The sequence below is a fragment of the Anguilla rostrata genome, chromosome 18 (genome assembly GCF_018555375.3).
Source record: "Anguilla rostrata isolate EN2019 chromosome 18, ASM1855537v3, whole genome shotgun sequence".
NCBI classification, from domain to species: domain Eukaryota; kingdom Metazoa; phylum Chordata; class Actinopteri; order Anguilliformes; family Anguillidae; genus Anguilla; species Anguilla rostrata.
In genome coordinates, this window is record NC_057950.1 from 11,241,321 (window position 1) to 11,262,651 (window position 21,331).

General features: G+C 46.3%; 1 protein-coding gene across 2 annotated transcripts in view; it reads left to right on the forward strand.

Moving 5' to 3' along the window:
* Positions 1–19,530, forward strand: part of dact2 (dishevelled-binding antagonist of beta-catenin 2) — a 39,929-nt gene extending 20,399 nt beyond the window's left edge. The window contains exons 2-5 of one of the 2 annotated variants that reach the window (XM_064317581.1): positions 14,279–14,596; positions 16,298–16,430; positions 16,714–17,010; positions 17,269–19,530. In XM_064317581.1, the coding sequence (XP_064173651.1) occupies positions 14,279–14,596; positions 16,298–16,430; positions 16,714–17,010; positions 17,269–19,151 (2,631 nt within the window). In that variant the 3' untranslated portion in view covers positions 19,152–19,530. The remainder of the gene's footprint in view (positions 1–14,278; positions 14,597–16,297; positions 16,431–16,713; positions 17,011–17,268) is intronic. The other variant, XM_064317582.1, reaches the window with a different exon arrangement.
* Positions 19,531–21,331: the final 1,801 nt, after the last annotated feature.

Consider the following 21,331-nt stretch of genomic DNA (forward strand, 5'->3'; position numbering starts at 1 on the left):
ACTCATAATGATCATCATTTCTAGCTCAAATACAGAGCTGTATTTCTTTACTGGAGTTAGCGGTATGAAAGGATTCCTTTCCTCCATACTTCTCTGGCATAGGTGAAGTTGCCCATGAAAGTCTGGCAAGTTATTGGCAGACCCCATCTCTGATATGAGCTCCAGACGGCCCATGTACCCTGGAGAGAAGCCATCGGTGCTTCAGTATCAGGCTCTGTTCGACGTGGGTAGCAGGGGGGTGACAGGTTTGGACTGGGCCAAGGGGCGGTGCCAGGATGGGCAACCGCAGGCGGGTATAAAGAATCCGCTGCGGAACCGCCGGGGCAGCTGTGTTTGCATTGACACTTCAATACCTTCCGCTTGGCATCCCCGTGGCAACGTGGAACTCCCAGCTCCTGTCCCAACTCCACTCATTCAGGCAGGACAGTACCCTCGCGGGGTTCTAGAACAGAACTCCACCGTTGTCTCAGGTCATGCCCTGCTTCGGGGATTTCTTTGTGTGTTTACTGTTTATTATCTTTTTTTTTAAAGCTTTTCTCTCTAAATCTGACTATACAAAAGTAGGATTAAGACGAAAAGGAACAAGAATATACACAAGATGTTGAGGAAGCTTAAATCTAGGAGGGAGAGTTTAATGATAAAACAAGGTGTGTTATAAGAAGTGACGAACCTGAGAGTGACAGGAGCACAGCAGAGCTACGAGTTGTACTAAAAAAGAAAAAGAGAAAAAAAGTAATGTTTTTTCCACATGGAGTCTCATTTGTTATCTTCTATTCGCTGCTGCTGATGTAGTCAGGATGGGCATTCTGGGTCCAGGAGGAAAGGCCCCAGAGACGGGAGCGTCTCGAGCCAAGCCGGCCCTCAGACGCCATCGAATTTCCTCGAGGGTGCGTAAATCAACATGCAGGACCTTCGTAGGGGAATGAGGCAGCCCACTGGAGTGGTGTCGGCGGGCTGTGAAAGAGTTTAAGACTGCAGAGGCTTCTTTGCTTTTACATGGGGCCGTGGGGGTGGGGGGGGGGGGGGGGGGTTGTAACACAGCAACAAGCGCAGACTGACAGTAGAACGCATCACAGTCATGACAAGTTTCTCCAAACACCTCGGTCTTTTAAGAACGATGCGACGCATTGACCTCATCCTGTCGTTGAGGAAAAGAGAATGGGAGACGGCGTGGGTGGGGGCATCCTCCGCCTCATCTCAGTTTGATAAACGAGGTCTCTTCACAGCCCACTGGAGCCTGACGAGCCCCGGCCGCCCCCTCTCCACCCCGCCCCGATTCCGGTGACAGATTCTGCAGGTGTTCACACCTGAGGTGGGGCTCCCAGAAATCGGCATCGTCCACATCTTTTAGAGCTCTGGCCCCAACTCTGACCTCTGACTCACAACAACTCAGCCCCAGACCTGACCCAAAACACAAAAAAGCAGCCCCAACGGTGAGCGCGCCGCTCCAAATGAATGAACTCCTCTGCTTTTATCTCTGCTGTTAACTCTCACTAGGTTTTTTATTCCTGAAACAAGGAACTTCATTCGATCAATAAACCAGTTGATCGCAGTTAACTCACCTATCCTTGCCTTGAATATAGGCTATATCGTAGCTGATTTAAAGTCAAATCTAGTTTGGCTAATTTAGTGGACGTGATTCTTGACTGCTTCTGATATGAACCTGTGATGAGGGATGTTTATGTGAGACCCAGTGCCTCGCTGAATGTATCTTTGTGTACCGGGGAATTTGTGCGTGCGTGTGTGTCTGTCCGTACGTGTGCTTGCGAAAGCGCTTCAGAAAGCATGCTGTGAGGCACTTGCTCGCGCACACAGAAAGGTTTCTCAACGTGGGCTACAAGTTCTCTTTATTCTGAGATGCGACGGCTTTAAAGTCTTAGCTGCTATCTTGGTACTGAGATAAACAAACAACCAAAAAAAAAGAACAACAACAACATCAAACGTCGATGTGTCACAGTTCCTTATCTCTCTGAAATATGCAAGTCCAGGGTTATCCTTCCCCCGTGTAGATATGCCCCACAATTTGCTTTTTGATTTGCCTTGCGATTTCTGTTTAAATTCTTCTCTGTTAATATAGGAGAGGTCTAATTTTATCTTATACTGTCAACACGATAGCTCATAAACATTCAACAGACTTCACTGAAGATAACATAGAAATGGTTTATTAGAAAAATAATTCAGCTGTGTTTTATGAACTTTGATAAATGTTTTGGCATCTTCCCAAGTACATGTGACAAACTCTTCTGTGTGAACAAACCTACCTACCTGTGTTGAAGACCAGTTTGAGTTTTTTCTTCATCACTTTTCATCAGTAGTTTGTCCAAATCGACAATTAGCTTTCAGGTGTCACTGCCATTAGTTACCTATTTTGTAGCTGTGAATGACCGAACGTTCAGTCCTGGGATTTTTGTCTGGGTTCTTGTTTAGGACACTGAGCACTGAGGTTCCTGGATTTCAGTTCCAGTTTGGACACCGTTACTGTTCAAGGTCCGGCATCCTACTTAAGTCTCGCAGCCTTAGAGAGATGTCAAAAGAGTTATACGCCCCCTTGAATAAGGTGACTGTTGGCCAACAGCACAATATTGTATTACTTTGCAATGTACCAGTAATAGTCCTTCCACTTGGAATTCAAAACCATTTTGTGATTGGTTCCTGTTGAAGTGCTCGGAACGTTTTTTTATTTAATACAGCTTGTTCTGCTGCGTTTGAAACTACCAGATGGGGTGGGGGTTTGGGGGGAGGTTGGGGGGGGGGGGTGGCAACTTCCACTGCAAGAAAAGTACAGTATTGTACGTATTCCAAAGAACACTAAACACTCACTTTCATTAATGAGGCCATTTTTTCACATCTGCAACAAGAAGAATTTCACCAACGCGCCGATTCGCAGCATTTTAAGCAACCGCAAGTTCCATAATTCCATCGACAAATATGTCTCTCTTCAGACAGACACAGGCACGCAATGTTCCACCGTGAATCTGTACTGGCTGCGATGTTTTCCTCCTGCAATTCATGAAAAGATACAAGCCACGGGGGATGGCAGGTGATAAGTTGTTCGTGTGCGCGGCCTGACGTTTTTATATCCATACTTGAAAAGTTACCATTCAGAGGTTAAAGGCACCATTCAGGCCAATGCTGGGCTGAATCTCGTCCTCTGCAAATATATATTCATGAGTTATGTATCAGGTTTTATGAAATGGATGAGTGCGAAGCAAAATATGCTCACATAAATGTCACACATTAGACTGTATCTTATTTATAAGGATTTGGCCTGGGTTTCTTTCCTTACTTTTTTTGGGACAAATAGTATCAAAAATGTACATTTTTCAAATGGTTAATCTCCAAATTTGCAGGTGAGTGACAGCCTCTTAAATCAGCCAGCTACTTTGAATTTACTTGTGCAATACAAGCCAGTTCAAATGCTCTATTCATGCAGAATACCAGAGAGCAGGCAGTCCTGGCACAAAACTACCCATGAGTCTTAGGGTGTTGTATCATCTGAACCCCTAACCATGTCATTGGAGCAGTTATCAGACTGTACTAACACCGGTGGCCATACACATAAAGCAAGCAGTGTTTTGGTATTCAGAGACAGGGAAACTGAACAGGATTCTGGCAATCCTTCATTGCCTACTCGAGCAGTGCATCATTTATGACTTCAACAACTGAATAGTTTAAACAAAGTAATCATTCAGTTAGAGCAAATGCCCACTCCATATGCATGTGCCTGTTTGTGTATGTGTGTGTGCACGTGTGTGTGCATGTGTGCGCCAGGGAGAAGGCATCACTTTCTGTACCTTTGAATAACTGTTTTGGGGTGTTTGTGTAAATGGGCTGATAACCTTTTCTGTCTTGACTTTAACTAGTAACAAAATGTAAGACATCCCTGACATTGCAAATATTTGGAGCCCTTTAATGGCTATGTTCAACTGTGGTCTCAATGAATGATAATGTGACTGCACACATGTTTCTGAGAGAGAGAGACGGAGTGAGAATAAGAAAAAAAAAAGACAAAAGAGAAAGAGAAAACAGAGATTTGGATGCAGAGGGACAAACGACAGCCAAGCACATCCACTGTAACCTACGGCCTAAGAAGTTCACATCGAGGTGAAATCTCTGCACTTGCAGTGCAGTGGAATGGAATCTTCTGCACAGTATCCAAAAGCAATCCCACATGTACTTTACATTTGCATCTCAGCATTTAGTAAGACGCTCTTGTCCGGAGAGACCTACGCAGATTAATTTTTTTCTTTTTTTTGACATGAAATCCATTTATACAGCTGGATATTTTACTGAGGCGGTTCGGGTTTAGTGCCTCGCTCAAGGGCACGGCGGCCGCGGCCCAGCTGGGAATCGAACTTTTAACGGGATTCCGACTCGCCCGCGAGGAGGACGCTGCTGGAATGCGCGCGTCCCACGGGAGCGGGGATGAGCCTCGCCGCTCTTCCCGTGGCTCTCTGTTGCAGCGCCACACCTGGACAAGCTCAGACACGCATCTGCCCCCTCAGCGCTGCCGCCCCGGCGAGGGTGGGCTCTGTGCTGTCTCCCGAGGGTTCTGCAAGCGCGTTCCCATTCCTGAGCACCAGCGCTGCCTCAGATATCTCACCCATGAGTAATATTTGGGGCTCTTTCCTTTCTAATTATTAATAAAAAAAACTATTCCAAGGCATTAACCTCTTCAGTTGTATTAACCTTGGGGCCCTTAAGAAGGTTTTATTAGACCTGTTCCTTTTTTAAAAGTGTGGGCTTAGAGGCAGATAATTTAAGACAGATGCCAGAAAGATATTATCAGTCTAATGCCACTCAACATCAAACACAGTCCCAATCTCTGAGATGTGCCACCACCTTCGGTGATGTGTGAGAGACATATGAGTGCAAAGTGTGTGTGTGTGCGCGTGTGTGTGTGTGTGTGTGTGTGTGTGTGTGTGTGTGTGCGTGTGTATGTGTGTGTGTGTGTGTGTGTGTGTGTGTGTGTGTGTGTATGTGTGTGTGTGTGTGTGTGTGTGTGTGTGTGTGTGTGTATGTGTGTGTGTGTGTGTGTGTGTGAGTAAGACCGTCGAGATAGAGACTTCCTGGTCAGGTCTGCCTAAGGGTTTCTCTGCCATTCATTTTCATTATGGATGACATTCAGGCAGCCTGGTTTTTACGGTCTCTTTCCCACAGTTCTTCATTCTAAGTGCCCCACTAATTCAATAAAGAACCGATGTAGCTAACAACTTTCTCTTGGCGTAGTTCTACTGTTATCACAATTACTTTCATTCATAGTGCTACATAACCCATCCATTAAATGTCATTCAGTAATGATTATGAAGATTCATACTATATCCTTAAGAAACTCCGGGCCTTAAACGTTATATGGAGATCTGAGTGAAGTGGCAGGTTTAGGGTTTTTTTTTTTTTCTTCAAGTGAGAGCGAGCCCCGTTTGATCTGTGGAATTTCGCGTCTTTCCTTTGTTGCTGACAGAGTCCTGTAGCTGGAACTTCAATCAGAGCACCCGCATGGGATTCCCCTCATGACAGGCAATCATAATACATGCATGGACTACACAAACGCTTTTGTGCGCGTGCACGCACACACACACACACACACACACACACAAGCATGCACACATCCATGTACCGACCTCAACCAGTACGCATCCAAATACTCACCCAAAAAACGCATACGTGCATCCAATTGCAAACACACACATAAATCAGCATGTATACACACAAATATGTATGCGTATACACATCAAACAAGACACAAACAAAGACTGATGCATACACACACACACACACACACATATACATGTGCCTCTGTATACACACCCACTCACAATCACATGGATACAAGCACATACGCAAACATCAAACACCCATACACACGCAATGGAGAAACTTCCGCGTGTAGAGATATACCTGACCCGTGATATCACATTCATCCCTTTGAACCTCCAGTGCACAATGACCAGACTGTGAAAGGCTGTTTCCGCGTGTGAGGGCTGAGGATGCATTCACTTCTGCTCCATTGTGAGCACCGTCCCACATATGACAGCAGCCAATATCTACCCTTTGAGACCCCCCCCCCCCCGGCCCCCGCCCCCGCCCCCACCCACGCATCCTGTTTGCGAGCTTGTTTTGCATCGGGCACTTGTGTTTGCCCTGTTGCCTAACGCAGGTGCTTTGTTTTCCTGTGTTGCTGTGTTTCAAGTCGTTACGTAGTGACTTTTCATGAACTTCTCCAGACACAATAAAACATCTTTGACGGTGCGGATTTTATTTTATTTTTATTTTTTTTTAAGAAGTGGTGGGCGGGGCCAGGGTGGAAGGGCTGAAAGCATGCAGATGAATGTCGCTGATAGGGAAGGTGCATTAAGAGGTAGAGATCTCGCTGAAACAAAGCTTGTGTATTGTTCTGCCTTGACTTCGAAGAGCACACGGGAAAGGTTACTGTTTTTGTCTTCTGGGTCTGAGGGAAACGGATGGGGGCAGACGGGGGGGAGTTTCTTTTTTTTTGGAGGTGGGGTGGGGTGGGGGGGGAGGCAGAATGAGTAAACAAAGCTCATCTGCGCCCCTGCTCTCTCTGATGCGCAGAATGCAGGATGCACAATGCCAGGCCCTTGATTGCGAGGACAGTGCAAAGGCCGACGCCCACGCTGATGTCACCACGAGGAAGTGCTTTGAAGTGAATGGGGGAAGAGGGACCCCCAGGCTGTACAATGATGTGTTTTGTGTATTTGGTGCGCCAAACATTTAAAACGACCCCTTTTCTGGGGAAAGGAAACGCACCGTGCCATTCTGTTCTGAGTACATCAGTTAGGATCTGTCCCACATCATACAAATTGCAAATGCCAAACTGTTCATAAGAACAAACTGTCTATCAGTTATGGTTTCACATGATGTCACCCTCCTTGAAAAAATAAAATTCCTTTTTCGTGTTCCCTGACACACACAACATATGTAGCCGTGTACATCAACACACTTAATATTAATTACTTCAACTATGTTGTACAAAACATTCAAGCTGCACTACGTAATAGAATCTTGTGCTAGGTCAACACAAGCAGGTGGTAGAATGCATACTTTGCTTCAGGAATTAGCTTTGTAATTCCCCTGTTGCTTACCCTGAATATATCAGGTTAATACATCCAGACCTGAGAGCTTCCTTAGCAGCATGTGGAAATTAAAGAAGCATAAATGCTAAGTAATTATGTTCGGCTTCCGGATGAGAATTATCGAGAGGCAGATAAATCAGGGAAATTTCACATGATTTTTGAACTGGTACCTTGCGACAGTGATAATCTACTAATTCATAACAGTTCAACATGTTCATTAACAGATGGTAGCTTGTCAGAAGGACAGAAGTCATAGCCTACTGTGTAATCAGTGCCCTCAACATATTATATTTCAAGTAGATTTAAGTACATTTTTCACAAAATTGATTAAAAATATGCTGCAGATATTAAGAACCAAAAACTTGCGCTTGGAGGTTCTTTCAACTGTACAGTGTGACTGCCACCTAGAGGTGATGCTAGAAAGCAGCGAAAGCCGGCTTCCACAACATAGATGGAAAGACCGAAAACTTTTATTGAATTCGAAAGCATGTTGTCTGTTTCTCAAGCCATGTGCCCCTCTGTCTTTGATTTTTTTGTAACGTAAAAAAACACTCGCTGGCGCCTGATTGGCTTTGTTGGCACGCCAACTCACTAATTTTAAATGCGCCAAGCATTTGTTTTTAATGCAGTTTCATAAATAAATGCAGACTTTATTTCAAAACCCAGCGATAAACAATTGTCACTCACATCTCACACAAACTGAGTCCGCATTTGTATTGTAGCTCACCTGAAATCGTGATCTCAAGTGTTTGATTTAAAGATTAGAAAAAATTTGTCGTTGAGTTAAAGATCTAGTGGTACAGATTCATAACCTGCACGTATAGTCTTACATCCGTACATTTGTATTACAGTAACAGGGGAAGACGTCTTATGCATGTAATTAAATGCATATAGTTGTTTACATACCTCCCTCAGCATCAAAGCCCTCGGTAGTGTAAACACTTGTGACTGGACGTAGTTTCTCTTTTATCAGAAGTTTACGTATCTGGAAGGGAGATGAAACAGCCGCTGCTGTCTCGTTTCTGCGTGGGATGATGGGGTTTTTTTGTGGACGAGCAGATCCACTGTTTAAGACATTGCTCATCCTGATCCTGTGCAGTGTCCGTGCAGTCGGCGGATACTGGAGGCCACGGATACCAGTTAAAAACACTTATAATACAGGGTACCCCCACGGACATTCTTGAGCAAGACAGCGAGCCGATGATGTGTTTGATTTTCAGTGGGGGCAATTTAACACTCAATGTAAAGGTAAACAGAATAGAAGTTCTCGGTCCCAAAATTATATGACTCGGTTTTCAAAGGGAGGTCATTAATTTCCTCTAGTGACCGAGCCGTTCTCAACTCCTGTTAACGGATTTGGGTATTACATTTGATAGTTTATTACCATGCCAACTTGATAATATTAAGAAATTGTTTAAAGTTTAAACTAAAGGAAATGCACGTAGATGATGGGAAGAAATTTATTTATTTATTTATTTATTTATTTATTTTCTCAAAAAAATTCAAACGCTGCTATTCATGTTGTTGTAGTTCTAGTGAGTTCAGCATCATCAAAATTTGTCTGGGATTCATTTCGTACTATCCGAAGCATCGTTACAATTATACATGTAAGCCTATATGAAAAATCATTATTACATTTGATCATGGTGATAAAGAATAGATACATTAACTCATGCAGTTTAACACCAGCCACCTGCGGCTGAAGTCCAAATAAATATTCTGCATTCTTCATTACAGTAAACATTACAACTGACATAAAAATTGATTGATTTCATTTAAACACAAACCGATCATAAATGATAATGACTAAAAGCAGAGGTTGAATTAGTTTACAGCGTATTGTGAAGCGTGGCCACCAGGGGGAGGCACAGGTGAGAAAAATTAGAGACCGCGAAGGGGAATAGTGAAAAATAATTTTCCTTTTGTAAATGTCTAAGAAAAAATCCGTTTTTATATATAAAAAATACTTTCTTCGTATTCTTCCAAATGTTTATGAATGATGACCCCTCATTAATTCTTCTTCCCATTTCCACCTCATGAAATCTAGGATTATGTATTGAGTACCTGAATCACCAGTGTGTACTATTATTATTATAATTATATTATAGGCATTTAGCAGACGCTCTTATCCAGAGCGACTTACACAACTTTTTTACATAGCATTTTTTACATTGTATCCATTTATACAGCTGGATATATACTGAAGCAATTTCGGTTAAGTACCTTGCTCAAGGGTACAACGGCAGTGTCCTACCCGGGAATCAAACCTGCGACCTTTCGGTTACAAGCCCAGTTCCTTGCCCACTGTGCCACACTCCGTCCTAATCAGTGATCATGTGTAAGTTTGCATGAACTTTATTTCCCATGGTTACCAGGAAAGTTTCACTGTGTGGCATTATCTCACTTCCCCTCTCAAATCAGAAAAAAACTTTTTCCTCAAAGTCCTTTTCATACATCTGAAAACAATGTTTCACTCATGACTCTCCTTGTTGGCCAACTGGTGGTTATTCATATTAAATTAATAGCATATAGTGGTGACTTCCTCCTCTCTCATTACCACATGGTTTGTTCTCTTTCCAAACCCTGAATCTTGCCCAGAATATAAATATATAAAAAATGAATAAATTAAACGTGACTCCCTTAACTTAGCCACCCAACTGACATTTTAATAAGCATAAGTTATGACCCCCCCCCCCCCTCCCCCAGGCTGATAAAAGTGGTTCAAGGAATGTGCATAGGCTTTGTGAATTTAGGCCTGAATGTGTTGCCCAGTAATATCGAACTATGTGTTAAATTCAGCGCTTAAGCACAGAATTGCATGTGAATCATGTTGCCTAATTGTGTAGCTGAAAAGTTGGAGAGAAAAGCTTATCAGGATTAACTATCAATGGTGATGACATCCCTCTGTCAAAGAAATGATAAGCATTTCATCACAGGAGTTTATCTTTAATCAGATAGAGCGGTTGCAAGCGTGTGGAACGGCAAAACCAGTGCCTGTCGGTTGACGGACATGACCTTTTAGAATGTGCATCATCACTTTCACTTGCATACGGACCTTTCTTCTCAACCCAATGTGTCCTGCTTTCATCTCTTTATCAGCAAAGATATGAAAATAGCACCTTCAAAATGCTGCTGTCATGAAATCCACTGCTGTACATGAATAAAACCATTATGGTAACATTCACTAGCACAGGCATTAGGCTGTAACTGGTGGAAGATGACACACGAGCTGAACTCGTCTCAAAGGTAGAGATATGATTGAATGCCTTTTTTTGAAATGCCCTTTTCATTTTTGTCCCATTGTGTATTTTAACTGTTATCATATTACCAGCTTAAATAGAGTACAAGAAAAGGATGGGGGTAGAGGATTGCATTTCTGTTAGACAGTTGAGTATTTTGTGAAGGACTGCAGGTAGAATACTTTCCTTGAAAGTACTTCACTCCCCTACCTAGGATATGTCATGTCCATATGACCTTTATGCACATGGACAGCCATCCACCCACACACATACACAGGAAATGGGGACGAACTCCTTATTACAGTAATGGGTGTGGTGTTTGCATGGGCATTTTAGGAGTGGGCAATGGTGTTTATATAGGAGTTATGTTCCTCTGGCTCCCTCTGCTGGTCGATTGTATTCATTTTGCCTGGATGTTTCCCTGGCAGTCCGCATGAATTGCACGCACCTGAACTGAAGATACCTGGATTAAATACACCTGGGATGCAGCCTATATAGAGGCCTTCCTGCCTTTTGTTTGAAGGATGACTCTCTTGTGCTGTTTACCTGTTGCTAATATGTCTGTCATCTGGTTGTTACATCCAGTGGGAACAGTTTTTGTACTTGCCTGCACTAACTGGCAGTACTCACTGGTTGTGGTGGGGGGTATGGGAGCTGAACACGCAGCAACCCTGATCCACTCAGTGAAGTGAGGTCAGTCTGCCACCTTATTTTTGGTTCTTAGGTTTGTTTTGTTTTCTGCCCAAGGTTTTTATTTTTTAAATTGGACATGTTGCCAAACATGCCCAAACATGTCCAATTCCCACGCTAATTTGGAATGTCCAGTTGGCAACTGCTGTCACATTCATGCCCAATCCCCACTACCAAGTCGGGAGAGTGTAAATGTCTGTGGTTCTCCTGAAAGACTTAATCAGCCTGCTTTTCACACCACAGCCTGGTATGCATAGAGTGGAGTTGGAGGAAGACCTATCCTATGTGCTTTTCGCGAGCAGTCCACAGTTTCCCAATAACCAGCAATGGTCACTAGAGAGCAATGAAATGTGGACTTCTAACCAAGAGAATACTCCCAAGCTACTGGCCTTAGTCTGGCACTTCAGATTTGATCCAAGACCGTGGGACTTATCCATGCACCATAGCCTGGTGCCTTTAAAAAATTGAAAATAAAAAAAAGATTTTTTGCTTTTGCCTGATATTCTTAATTGGCTTTCTGTTGGTGTACCTTTTGTATGAGACTGGAAAGAATTATGAACTGCCAGCATTTTATCAAGGATGTACACAAAGCAGATAATGGCATGTAATCTGAACATTTCTATACAATCCAAACCCAGAATTGGCACCCAAAAAAATGCACCAATGCTGATGGGTGCTAAGAGTTTGTCTAAAAGGCATTTGTGTATTTTATCGACTTCACATAGCCTATGTGAAGAAGTATACTACCGGCATTACTTAAAATGGAAAAAAGGAGTGATTCAATAGTGTTTATTTGCATTGATTGGTTGAAAAGAACTTGAGTTTTTTTTTTAATTGCAGGTTCTGAACAGTGAATATGTTTATGCATTTAGCACAAAGAATGAGATTTGGGAGGGCTAGCGCTAGTTGCTAGTGTTGGAACATAATACTACAACATCATATAAATTCCATGAAAATCAATTCTGTGAAAATGTTTAATTGCCAAGGGAGTGGTTTGTGATCGTAGCTATAATCGGAGTTCTGGGACGCTGGAACTAACTGTTGAGCCTTCCCGAGGTGTCGTGGGCCTAATTTGACGAAAGACCGGTGAAGGGAGGTGCCCACTTGAGAACCCTGGTGATATGCTGGCATGCACTGCCTATGTATCCACACGTTGGGTTGTGGTGGCCATTAGGGGCCATGTGGTAGGGTATGTAGCATCGGCATTGTCAATACCTGGAGCTTGCATCAACGAAGCACGGGGCTGTTGAAGTTGGCAATGCTGTTTGGGTGCCGCTATGAGCCATGTAATACATTCGTAATGTATAGTCCCATAGTATAAATATTCATAGCATGTTAGACTTTCTTTTGGCAGTGGGATTGGGTTTCTTCGTTGAACGCTTATCCTTGTCATTAGGGCACAAGTATCTTGTGTTTATTATAAAAAAACTGAGGCAGCCTACCTACTCTAGTAACTACACGTCCTACTGGCTTTTAGCCTTTGTCTTGTATCAATGAGCAGACCATTATGTGGACTGAAACTATTTCCTCTGGCGTTTCAACAGTTTACATACATTGGATTAGCTAAACAAATAATCAGTGCTAACCTTAAAGTATGTGCATGTTCTGTGTGACATTAGTTTCACCGGTTCTTTAAAAAATGGTAATCGACTACATATCAATAGGGGGCGCTAGTGTATAGTTTTAAATCCTACGTACATGGCACTTGTGTTGTCGCCTAAAGCTGCGAAGAAGGTGAATATGTACTTTTCGTACGTATTCATGTAAAACAATATAAGTTTTGTTTGCAATAGCAAATTACCGTTTGGTTATCCACATAGATTGCGTGTTTTCGTTCATAACTGTCTTTCTGTGTAACAAAAACAAAAATGGAATGCATAGAATCGTCTTATTTAAAGAATAAACCAGTAGTCACTGTAAATGACATGAAAAAAAACAGTTGCCTTGGTATAGAAAGATTCATATTAAAATTTTACTTTTATTTGGTCAAACTGTGGAAGGCCGTAGTAAACACTGGTGTACTGCTGAGGCGTAAAGGGGAGCTACCAGTGTGATTCTAGGCGACCCACGAGGGACTGCAGATGTGAATGAGCTCAAACTCTGGTGCAGCGAGCTTGTAGTTGTGCAGGACAGCTCTTACACATACATATGAAATAAATTAGTAGGAGACTTTTCTTTTGAGAGCCAAAGTCACCTTCAATAGCAGTTCAGTGCAAAACATCTGTTGTCCAATTTTATCAATGATCTGTACAATGCCAGACGTAGGCCTATAGGGAATAGGCTGTAATGCAACGAGGTGTTTTTTGCTCTTTCACACGTCGCGGGGTCTTTGAGGATAACGAGGTGGAAACGCAAATGATATGGATAACAAATGGGCACGAGGCCATTAAGGAGGCTGTTCTTTATTTTGCATAGCGGGCTCGACGTTTGAAACATTAGCGCCAAATTGTCACGAATTTCGCATGTGAGGTTGACTGAGATTTACGATGCCCGTTTAGGCAGTTAAGACGCGGATCTATCTAGTGTGAAACTACACTTAAATCTCTCAATAATCCATGCTATTTCATTTCATTCTATTCGATATTTTAGCAATAATATTTCCATTGCTTTTTTTGCTCAATAAGACAAACACATTGCCAGTGCGGTGACAGTTTGATTCATTTAAATGGAGTAATACAATTTTACATGCCAAGCAAACAGTAACTTAAAGCAACCTAATATTTTCTCATTGAGGGAGAAAAAATTAAGTCTCATTACTAGACTAAAACATTTGTTCAGATACTTTTTTTCTTCAGTGGTGTATGCGTAATTATAAGTGTGCTGCACTATCGCAGAAAATAGCCTACTCTTCTTCCTATACCAGTGACTGGTGGTCACTCAATTTCTCGTAGCCTAGGATGCATAACCTCTGGCATTTAACCAGTAAAAAAGTTACGTCTCAGCAAATGCATCTTTGGAGAGGAATATTTCACTTTTAGAATAAAAACTTGATCCGTTGTGCCCCGACAAGTGCGACAATCTGTTGGAACTCACCAACCAATGAAAAGGGGCAAATCAGGTTAGTAGGGACGCATGGGCGGGACTCCAAACACCCTCTAGTCCCGGGCAGGTAATGCTGGCAGCCAACTCAGGAAATCTCACATCACATTTCTGCAGCAACCGACACGCACGGACTACTGAAAGAGCTGTTTGCCTGACGATTTTGTCTCTAAGACCAAGTGATAATAGCTAAGGTTGTCTTGTACATCTTTTCAGAAGTCCCTAGCTTCTTTTTCTGGACATGTCCGCACATCTCCCTATATAATGCTGAGCAAAAAGATATCTGGATCTGGGCTGCTGAACGCTGCTGCGGGGATCGACCGTGGAAGGGTTGGGGAAAGGTTACGCGCGGCGTTGGCTGGACTACAGGAGTTACATTTCCTCAAGGAGAAACAGCGCAATATGGTGTTCTGGGCTCTACGAATGGACCGCGAGGAACCGGTGTCTTCTAACGACCCATGCAAAGAAAACCCCGATGTCGAGACGGAAGAGCAACGTCTGGAGGCGACTCTGACAGCCCTTAAGCAGCAACTGGTAAGGGTCAATCAAGATTATTGAAAAAGTTATTTCAAATGTGTTTTATAGTCCCCCCACCAAATGAATGCAAATGGAATTAGATCGTATTTTTCCCACTTAATTTGATCCAATCGTCTGATTTTAAGTCGGAGCATTTGGGCACAACCAGAACATGTCTGACCCTGAGTCTATACATGACCTTTCACGGCTTTGTAGGGGGTGAACAAAATGTGGGCAAATCACAGAAAAATCTGAACTAGCCTACCCTTTAGCTTCTGAGAAATGCTCTTTTTCATTAAGACAACGTAACAGCAAACCATGGCATTATCACTGCATTATCGAGATTATGCGGCCTATGACACCATGCATACCCAACAGTTGACCAGAGGTTCGAGATCAAAGCACTTGTGAGCGAGCGCTGCAGGGGGTAACGTGTCATAAATCAAGGTTCATTTCAGGACCACGAGAGAAGTGGGGGTGCGGTATCTCCGATCATTAACTCGCTTTAAAGGAGTGGAAACATAAATTCTATCACAGCAAAGTTAGGATTCCTGGTGAAGTTAGAATTGCATTTTTCCTGCTTGCAGCGGTCAGAGGGAACCCGGTACGTGTAGGGCTAAGGAGTCTTTTGGAGGGTAGAGTACCACCAAATGACGGACAAGTTAACATAACAATCGTGCTGTAGATCGCATCCAACGACGTGAATAATGCAGTATTGTATGCGTTGTGAACGATTCGTGCTATTTGTGTTCTCAGATAAGACAGACTATATTTAAAGAATTGGCTTTCATAGAGAAATTTGAAAAAAATCAAATTGCTGTAGATAAGTTTACTCCTACCATGTCATGTATTTCTGAGGGCATGTTTTTGAGAGTGCGGGACTTTTTTTTACTGGAAACAAGTGGACATGTTTATCTATCTATGCACCAGACTGTCCTTCACTTGTATTCCCTATTCCCTAGTATTTTAGTCCCAAAGGTAGTAATTTCCACAGTCTGGTTAATGCAGACAGACCTGTGTTCTTGCTTGTGTCACTATGGGTACAAGGCTAAAACCTAGTGCCCCCTCCCCCCCATGGACACACAGCATCAGGAATGGGGAGATAATGAGGGTGCGATTCAAGTAATGGTCATTCGCCTTTAGCAGAGGGTATTACTGAGCTTAGCTGTTTAAACAAACATGAGTTTTTGTTGCCCTCTCTGCTCCTCTCTAAGGTTATACAATGGTCAGCTTATTCGCTGCGGGGGAGAAATGAATTATCCACCAGGAAAACTCCCATCTCCTTCTTGTCCTTACTCTGTTAATGGTCAACCAGCTCCCTCTTTGTTTCCTGGGTATCGTATAACCCCAGTCATCTACACAGTCATGTAGCCGGGAGGATCCCCCTGTCCTGTACTCTTCCTGGGTGTGGTGTTTTGTATGGTGGCCCAGTTGGACATCAGTGTCTTTGGGTTTTTGGATTAAGAAATGACAATTGCTTCTTTCTAGGCCAAAACTAATCTTGGGGATTAATGGATTTGGGTCTCCTGTTATTGAAGGAAACTGTTACACACACACACACACACACACACACACAATGATTGTGGAGCTGGGGGACATGGCCCCCATAAATAATTGCTGAACGGAAACCACAATGCCTCTTGGCTAGCGTTTGCGGTGCTTAGTGTTTGTAATTGATTGCAGGTGCCTGTGCTCACCGTGCCTATGCTTGTGTTGCAGTCACGTCTGCGCAGACAGGATGTGGGGCTGAAGAGCCACCTGCAGCAGCTGGACCAGCAGATCAGCGAGCTGAAGCTGGACGTGTGCAAGGTCTCCTCTGAGCACCTGGAGACCGACAGCAGGCCCAGCTCAGGTGAGCGCTGATGCACTGACTCTATGACACTTAAGGGCACGCCCACTGGCTCACCAGTACTGACATACCAACTCTGCTATGGACTGACACACTAGGCATGCCAGCTCTGTTATGCACTGATATACTGACACACCAACTCATCTGTGCATTAACAACGGGCACACATGTACAGTGCTACTTTCACACAGGCATAAATGCCTTCCCTCCTCTGACTTGTGCACCAGTGCAGACCCTCGTGTGAGCTACGGTGTGTTTGACTGAGCGTCTCTCCCTTGTGCTGCAGGGTTCTATGACCTGAGCGATGGGGGTTCGGGGTCCCTGTCCAACTCCTGCACTTCGGTGTACAGCGAGTGCCTGTCCTCCTCCCAAAGCAGCCTCCTCCCACCCCCCTGCCTGCCCGGAGCTGGCTCGCACCCCCACCGGCCCCCGGGGCCCCCTGAGGCGTCCCGCCGTCGCTCGGCCGACGAGAGCGCCGCCCAGGGCGAGTCCCCCCGCGGGGGCGGGGTGCGTTTGGGCAGCAGCTGGATCCGCACCGGGACCGGGGGCGCCGACCGGGCCCGACAGAGGCCCGTCTCCACAGGTGGGCAGAACTCTGACACTTTAGTATTAAAAATGTTCCATATTTCATATATTCAACAGGTTTGGCTTTTATAGTCTTATCAGTTTATAAAGCTGCATGTTTACTGAAGTAATTGTCTCAGAACCTTGCTCAGGGGTACAATGGCTCTGCCAACCTGGCAATTTTATTCCCTGGTGAGATTATCCAGTAAGATTCATTTTTAGCCATTATGCTACACTGTTTTATTGACCTATATTTATGTGCAATTGTGCTTTGCAGGAGACCTTGAGAGGATATTGACCCTCGTGCCCAGTGTGGAGGGGAAGAAGCCCTCCCCTTGCCACAATCTGAGGCACTCCACGGTCGACCCCAAATACCAGAGTAACCTGGTGTCCCGCGGTGGCACTGAGGTGTACCGCTACCCCAGTCCCCTGCACGCGGTGGCTTTACAGAGCCCCATCTTCTCTCTGAGCGGGGATGGGGCCACGCCCGCTGCTCGAGAAACTGCGGGGGCCCAGGGAGGGGCCGCCCCGGCCAGCGACTGCCTGCAGGCGAGAGGCGAGGGGGCGGAGGTCAGGCAGGCCAGCTACATCAACAAGCTCCTGCAGCGCAGCCTCAGTAAGACCAGCCTCCAGGGCGAGGGGGGCAGAGACAGGGCCCAGCCTCCCAGCAGGAGTCACGCGGAAGCCCCTGCTGTCATCACCGGGGTCCCAGGAGTCACCGGCGGCAAAGCACTTAGGCCCCAAGACCAGAGCCTACATCAGCGCCCGGTGGAGACGGGGCAGGAGTGCCCCCTGGAGCCCAGGAGGAACTCCACAGCGCCCCTCCACTGCAGTCAGGACCTGGTGAACCACGTTAGCCCCGCCTCCATCCAAAATCATGCCAAGGAAGAGCCTTGCCCCTGCCGCGCTTACCCTGCAGCCCCCAGCCAATGGAAGGCCAGGGAAGCTGCCCACACCTCAGACCAAAGCAGCTGGGTGGAGGAGGAGGACGGGAAGAGCAGCTGTCCCGATCAGAGCAGCAGAGAGCAGCTCCGCGGAGCAGCGCTGGCCAGGAAGCTGTCAGACAAAAGACCCCGTCTGGGGAGGAGCGCCAGCAAGGAGGAGGGGAGGGGCCAGGACCGGCCGCCTGTCAGCGGGGCTCAGCCGGAGTTCGTCCACGCCCAGTTTGTCCCGGCGGGGTCGCAGCGGGTGAAGGTGAGGCAGGCCGACAGGAAGACCAAGGCCGTGCGGCTGAGGAAGAGGAGCTGCGACAAGCCGCGGGTGACGAAGCAGCCTCAGGCGCCCAGCGAGATGGGGAGGGAGGCCGGCGCTGGCCTGGACAGGGGCCCCAAGCAGGCGGGGCCGGCGAGGGCATCCCGCAAACTGACCCTCAGCAGGGGGGAGGGAAGCGGCCGGTCCTGCTCAGAGACCAGCCTCTATGGCTCCGCCTTCCCTCACCACCCCGCCCAGTTCCCGCCCCAACTGGACCCGCCTCTCAGGTCCGGAAAGGCCCACGGACCACAGAGCCAGAACGTCCCGTTAGCTGACCCGGCGAGGAGGAAGCAGGTGACCCGGAAGTGGCAGTCTGCGGCGGAGATGGCGGGTCAGAGGGCGCAGGAAGTGCCGAACCACGCCGCTGCCCGCCGGTCAGGGGTGATGCAGCGCAGTGTGAGCGCCAGGCCCCAGTCGGGGCAGTGGGCGGGGCACCCCTACGCCGCCTCTTCCTCCTCCTCCTCCTCCTCGTACTTCGGCAGCTACGGTTCCAGGTACCCGCCGGCCCCCTACCCCGCCCCCCGCTCCCGCTACCCGCCGCGGAGCGAGTCTGAGTACTCGGCCGACTGCGCCTCCCTCTTCCACTCCACCATCGCCGAGAGCAGCGAGGGCGAGCTCAGCGACTTCACCGCCAACCGCTTCGGCGACAGCGAGTCCAGCTGCGACTCCCGCTCCGCCTCCGACTCCGACAGCAGCCTCTCTGTGGAGGAGGAGGAGGAGGAGGATGACGGAGGAGAAGAAGGGGGCCTGGTGTGGGCGGAGGCCGCGCTGGGGCCCACCGCTGCTGGGCTGTCCCTCCAGCAGCCCCGCGCTGAGCCCCCGGCCTGCCGAATCAAGGCGTCCCGAGCACTGAAGAAGAAGATCCGCCATTTTCAACCCGCTGCTCTCAAAGTGATGACACTGGTCTAGCTCGGGAGAGCACAGAGCGGGGCTTAACTGAACAATTCTAAAGCATATTTCCCTCAGATATGTCTGCTTCAATACAAACTGTCTGCTGGGAGAATAACATTTAATTCATTGATTTGTTGATTTTGCAGTTGATACTCTGACAGAACTTTTCTGTGGGTGTTTATCACACTGACCATGTAAATACGAATGCACCCGGTTCAACTGTCATGAAAATTTTATGTGGCCTTCATTCCTTTTAACTTTTTTATATTGCAGATAAGAATGTTATTTTTGTTTTTACCCCCCAACCCCCCCATGTATGAGCTTTTGTACATTGATTTTTGCCCCGGTATCTTATTCTGAGTTTGTTAATAAAGTACTATTTAATGTTAAAATCCTGCTGCGTCTTATTTGTGTATTTGATTTTGCTTACGGCGTTGTACCTCAAGCTCAGGTGACCACATGACCTTTATTCCTTATCTTTAAAAGGTCCTTTATGGAACCACAGAACACACAAAGCCTTGGGAGAAACCTCCCCTTTGTTTATGCCCTTTTTATGATACTCCAGGTAATAGTCTCGCCAGAGTTTATGGCCAAGAGTCACAGGCTATTAACTCTGAGTGACCCAACCACTCAGTCTTGGATTGCAGTTCTCAGGTTGTGTCTCTGACAACAAAGCAGTCTCCACAGCCTTGCACACAGAGTGCAGTTAACGTGGATGCTAAAGTTCGCTCAGAAGTTCTTAAACGTTCCCAAACTAATGGATTTAATAGTGGGCAGTGGGGTTTAGTGGAAATGGCTCGGCCATATGAGGCACCTTCATCCGAAGGCTGTCACGGAAGATTTAACAGCAGGTTCTCGACAGAGAATCTCTAAATCTCATTTTTAAAATGTACCCTGGTGTCTTTCCATTAAAATACCTGAAGTTTTAGACGTGGGAGTGTGGACCGGGGGAAGGGGGTGGGGGGGGAGGTCTGCTCATAGTGTAGTTCAGACATGGGCTTTACAGCCTGCCCCCTCCCCCCCCCCCCAGCCTGCTTCCCCCTGCTTCTCTGACAAGGTATAATCTTTACTGTCTCCTGCCAGGTAGGAATGTAGTGGCTTTTGACCTCTCGCTGGCTTTAATCACAGCCCGACTCCCTGTGAATCTGCATCAGTCTGCCGCCCGTAGGGACGTGGAGGAAGTGTGCTCTCCTCCATTCCTCCGCTATCAGCCAGACATCAGAGATTTTATGTCGGAAAACGCAGAAGAATGTCATTGAATATGCGCAGAAAAACACTCACTCTCGTGACTGGCCTCTGAGAGAGAGAGAGAGAGAGAGAGAGAGAGCTGCCCAACAAAAGATTATGGGGATTACTCTGAAAAATAAATGGCTGAGATATTAAACACCGATGATGTCATTCATTTTGGCAGGAGGTTGCATCAGCGAGCGCAGGAGAGAGGGTCAGTTAGGGTCGGGATCTCTCGGCGATGGTTCGGCCCCGTCTGCGTCAGGTGACCTCCGACCCCCGGGCCGGGAGGGGTCGGCAGCATTAGTCCTGTTGTGTTGGCGCGGACGCGGGGAGCGCGGGGTTACCGCTGCCTTTGATGCGGGGCCTGGCGGGCCTGACCTCCCGCTCGTCAGGCCTGTCCAGCTGCAGGCCGGGTCAGCTCCGGGGGCATGTCCGAGCACAATGGAGCCGGTCGGGAGCAATTGTGCCGCACGTCCTTCACCTCTCCGACAAATCCTCACCTGTCACTCGCCTGTTTTTCTTTCTCCTCGTTTCCTTTTCTTTTTGCCCTCTGATGACAAACTTGTTTGTCTTGTCATTGTTTGTTTCCACGCCCCGAGGAAATGTGATCATTTGCAGCGGGTTTGGAATAATTGGATGGCGTCTCACTGTTTTAAAACCCTTCAGGTCATTTGACTTTTTGGATACCTTTTAGAGAAACACGTGAACTACACATGAAATGGTCAGTTTCTGTTAGAAAGCTCCGACATTTTAGAACATTTTCCGACTTTTAGAAAAGTGTTAGCGTAGGAGGCGGTGTTACGACAAGCACTCTAACTCACAGGGCAGAGGACGGGGAGTCAAAGGGGAGCATTGAGCCTGATGTGGTGGGGGGGGGAGAAGTAATAATTTAAAGACCTCCACAGGGGGCTATCAGAGGAGACTAAAGGATTACCCGTGTCGTGTAGATTTCATTACATGCATTACTG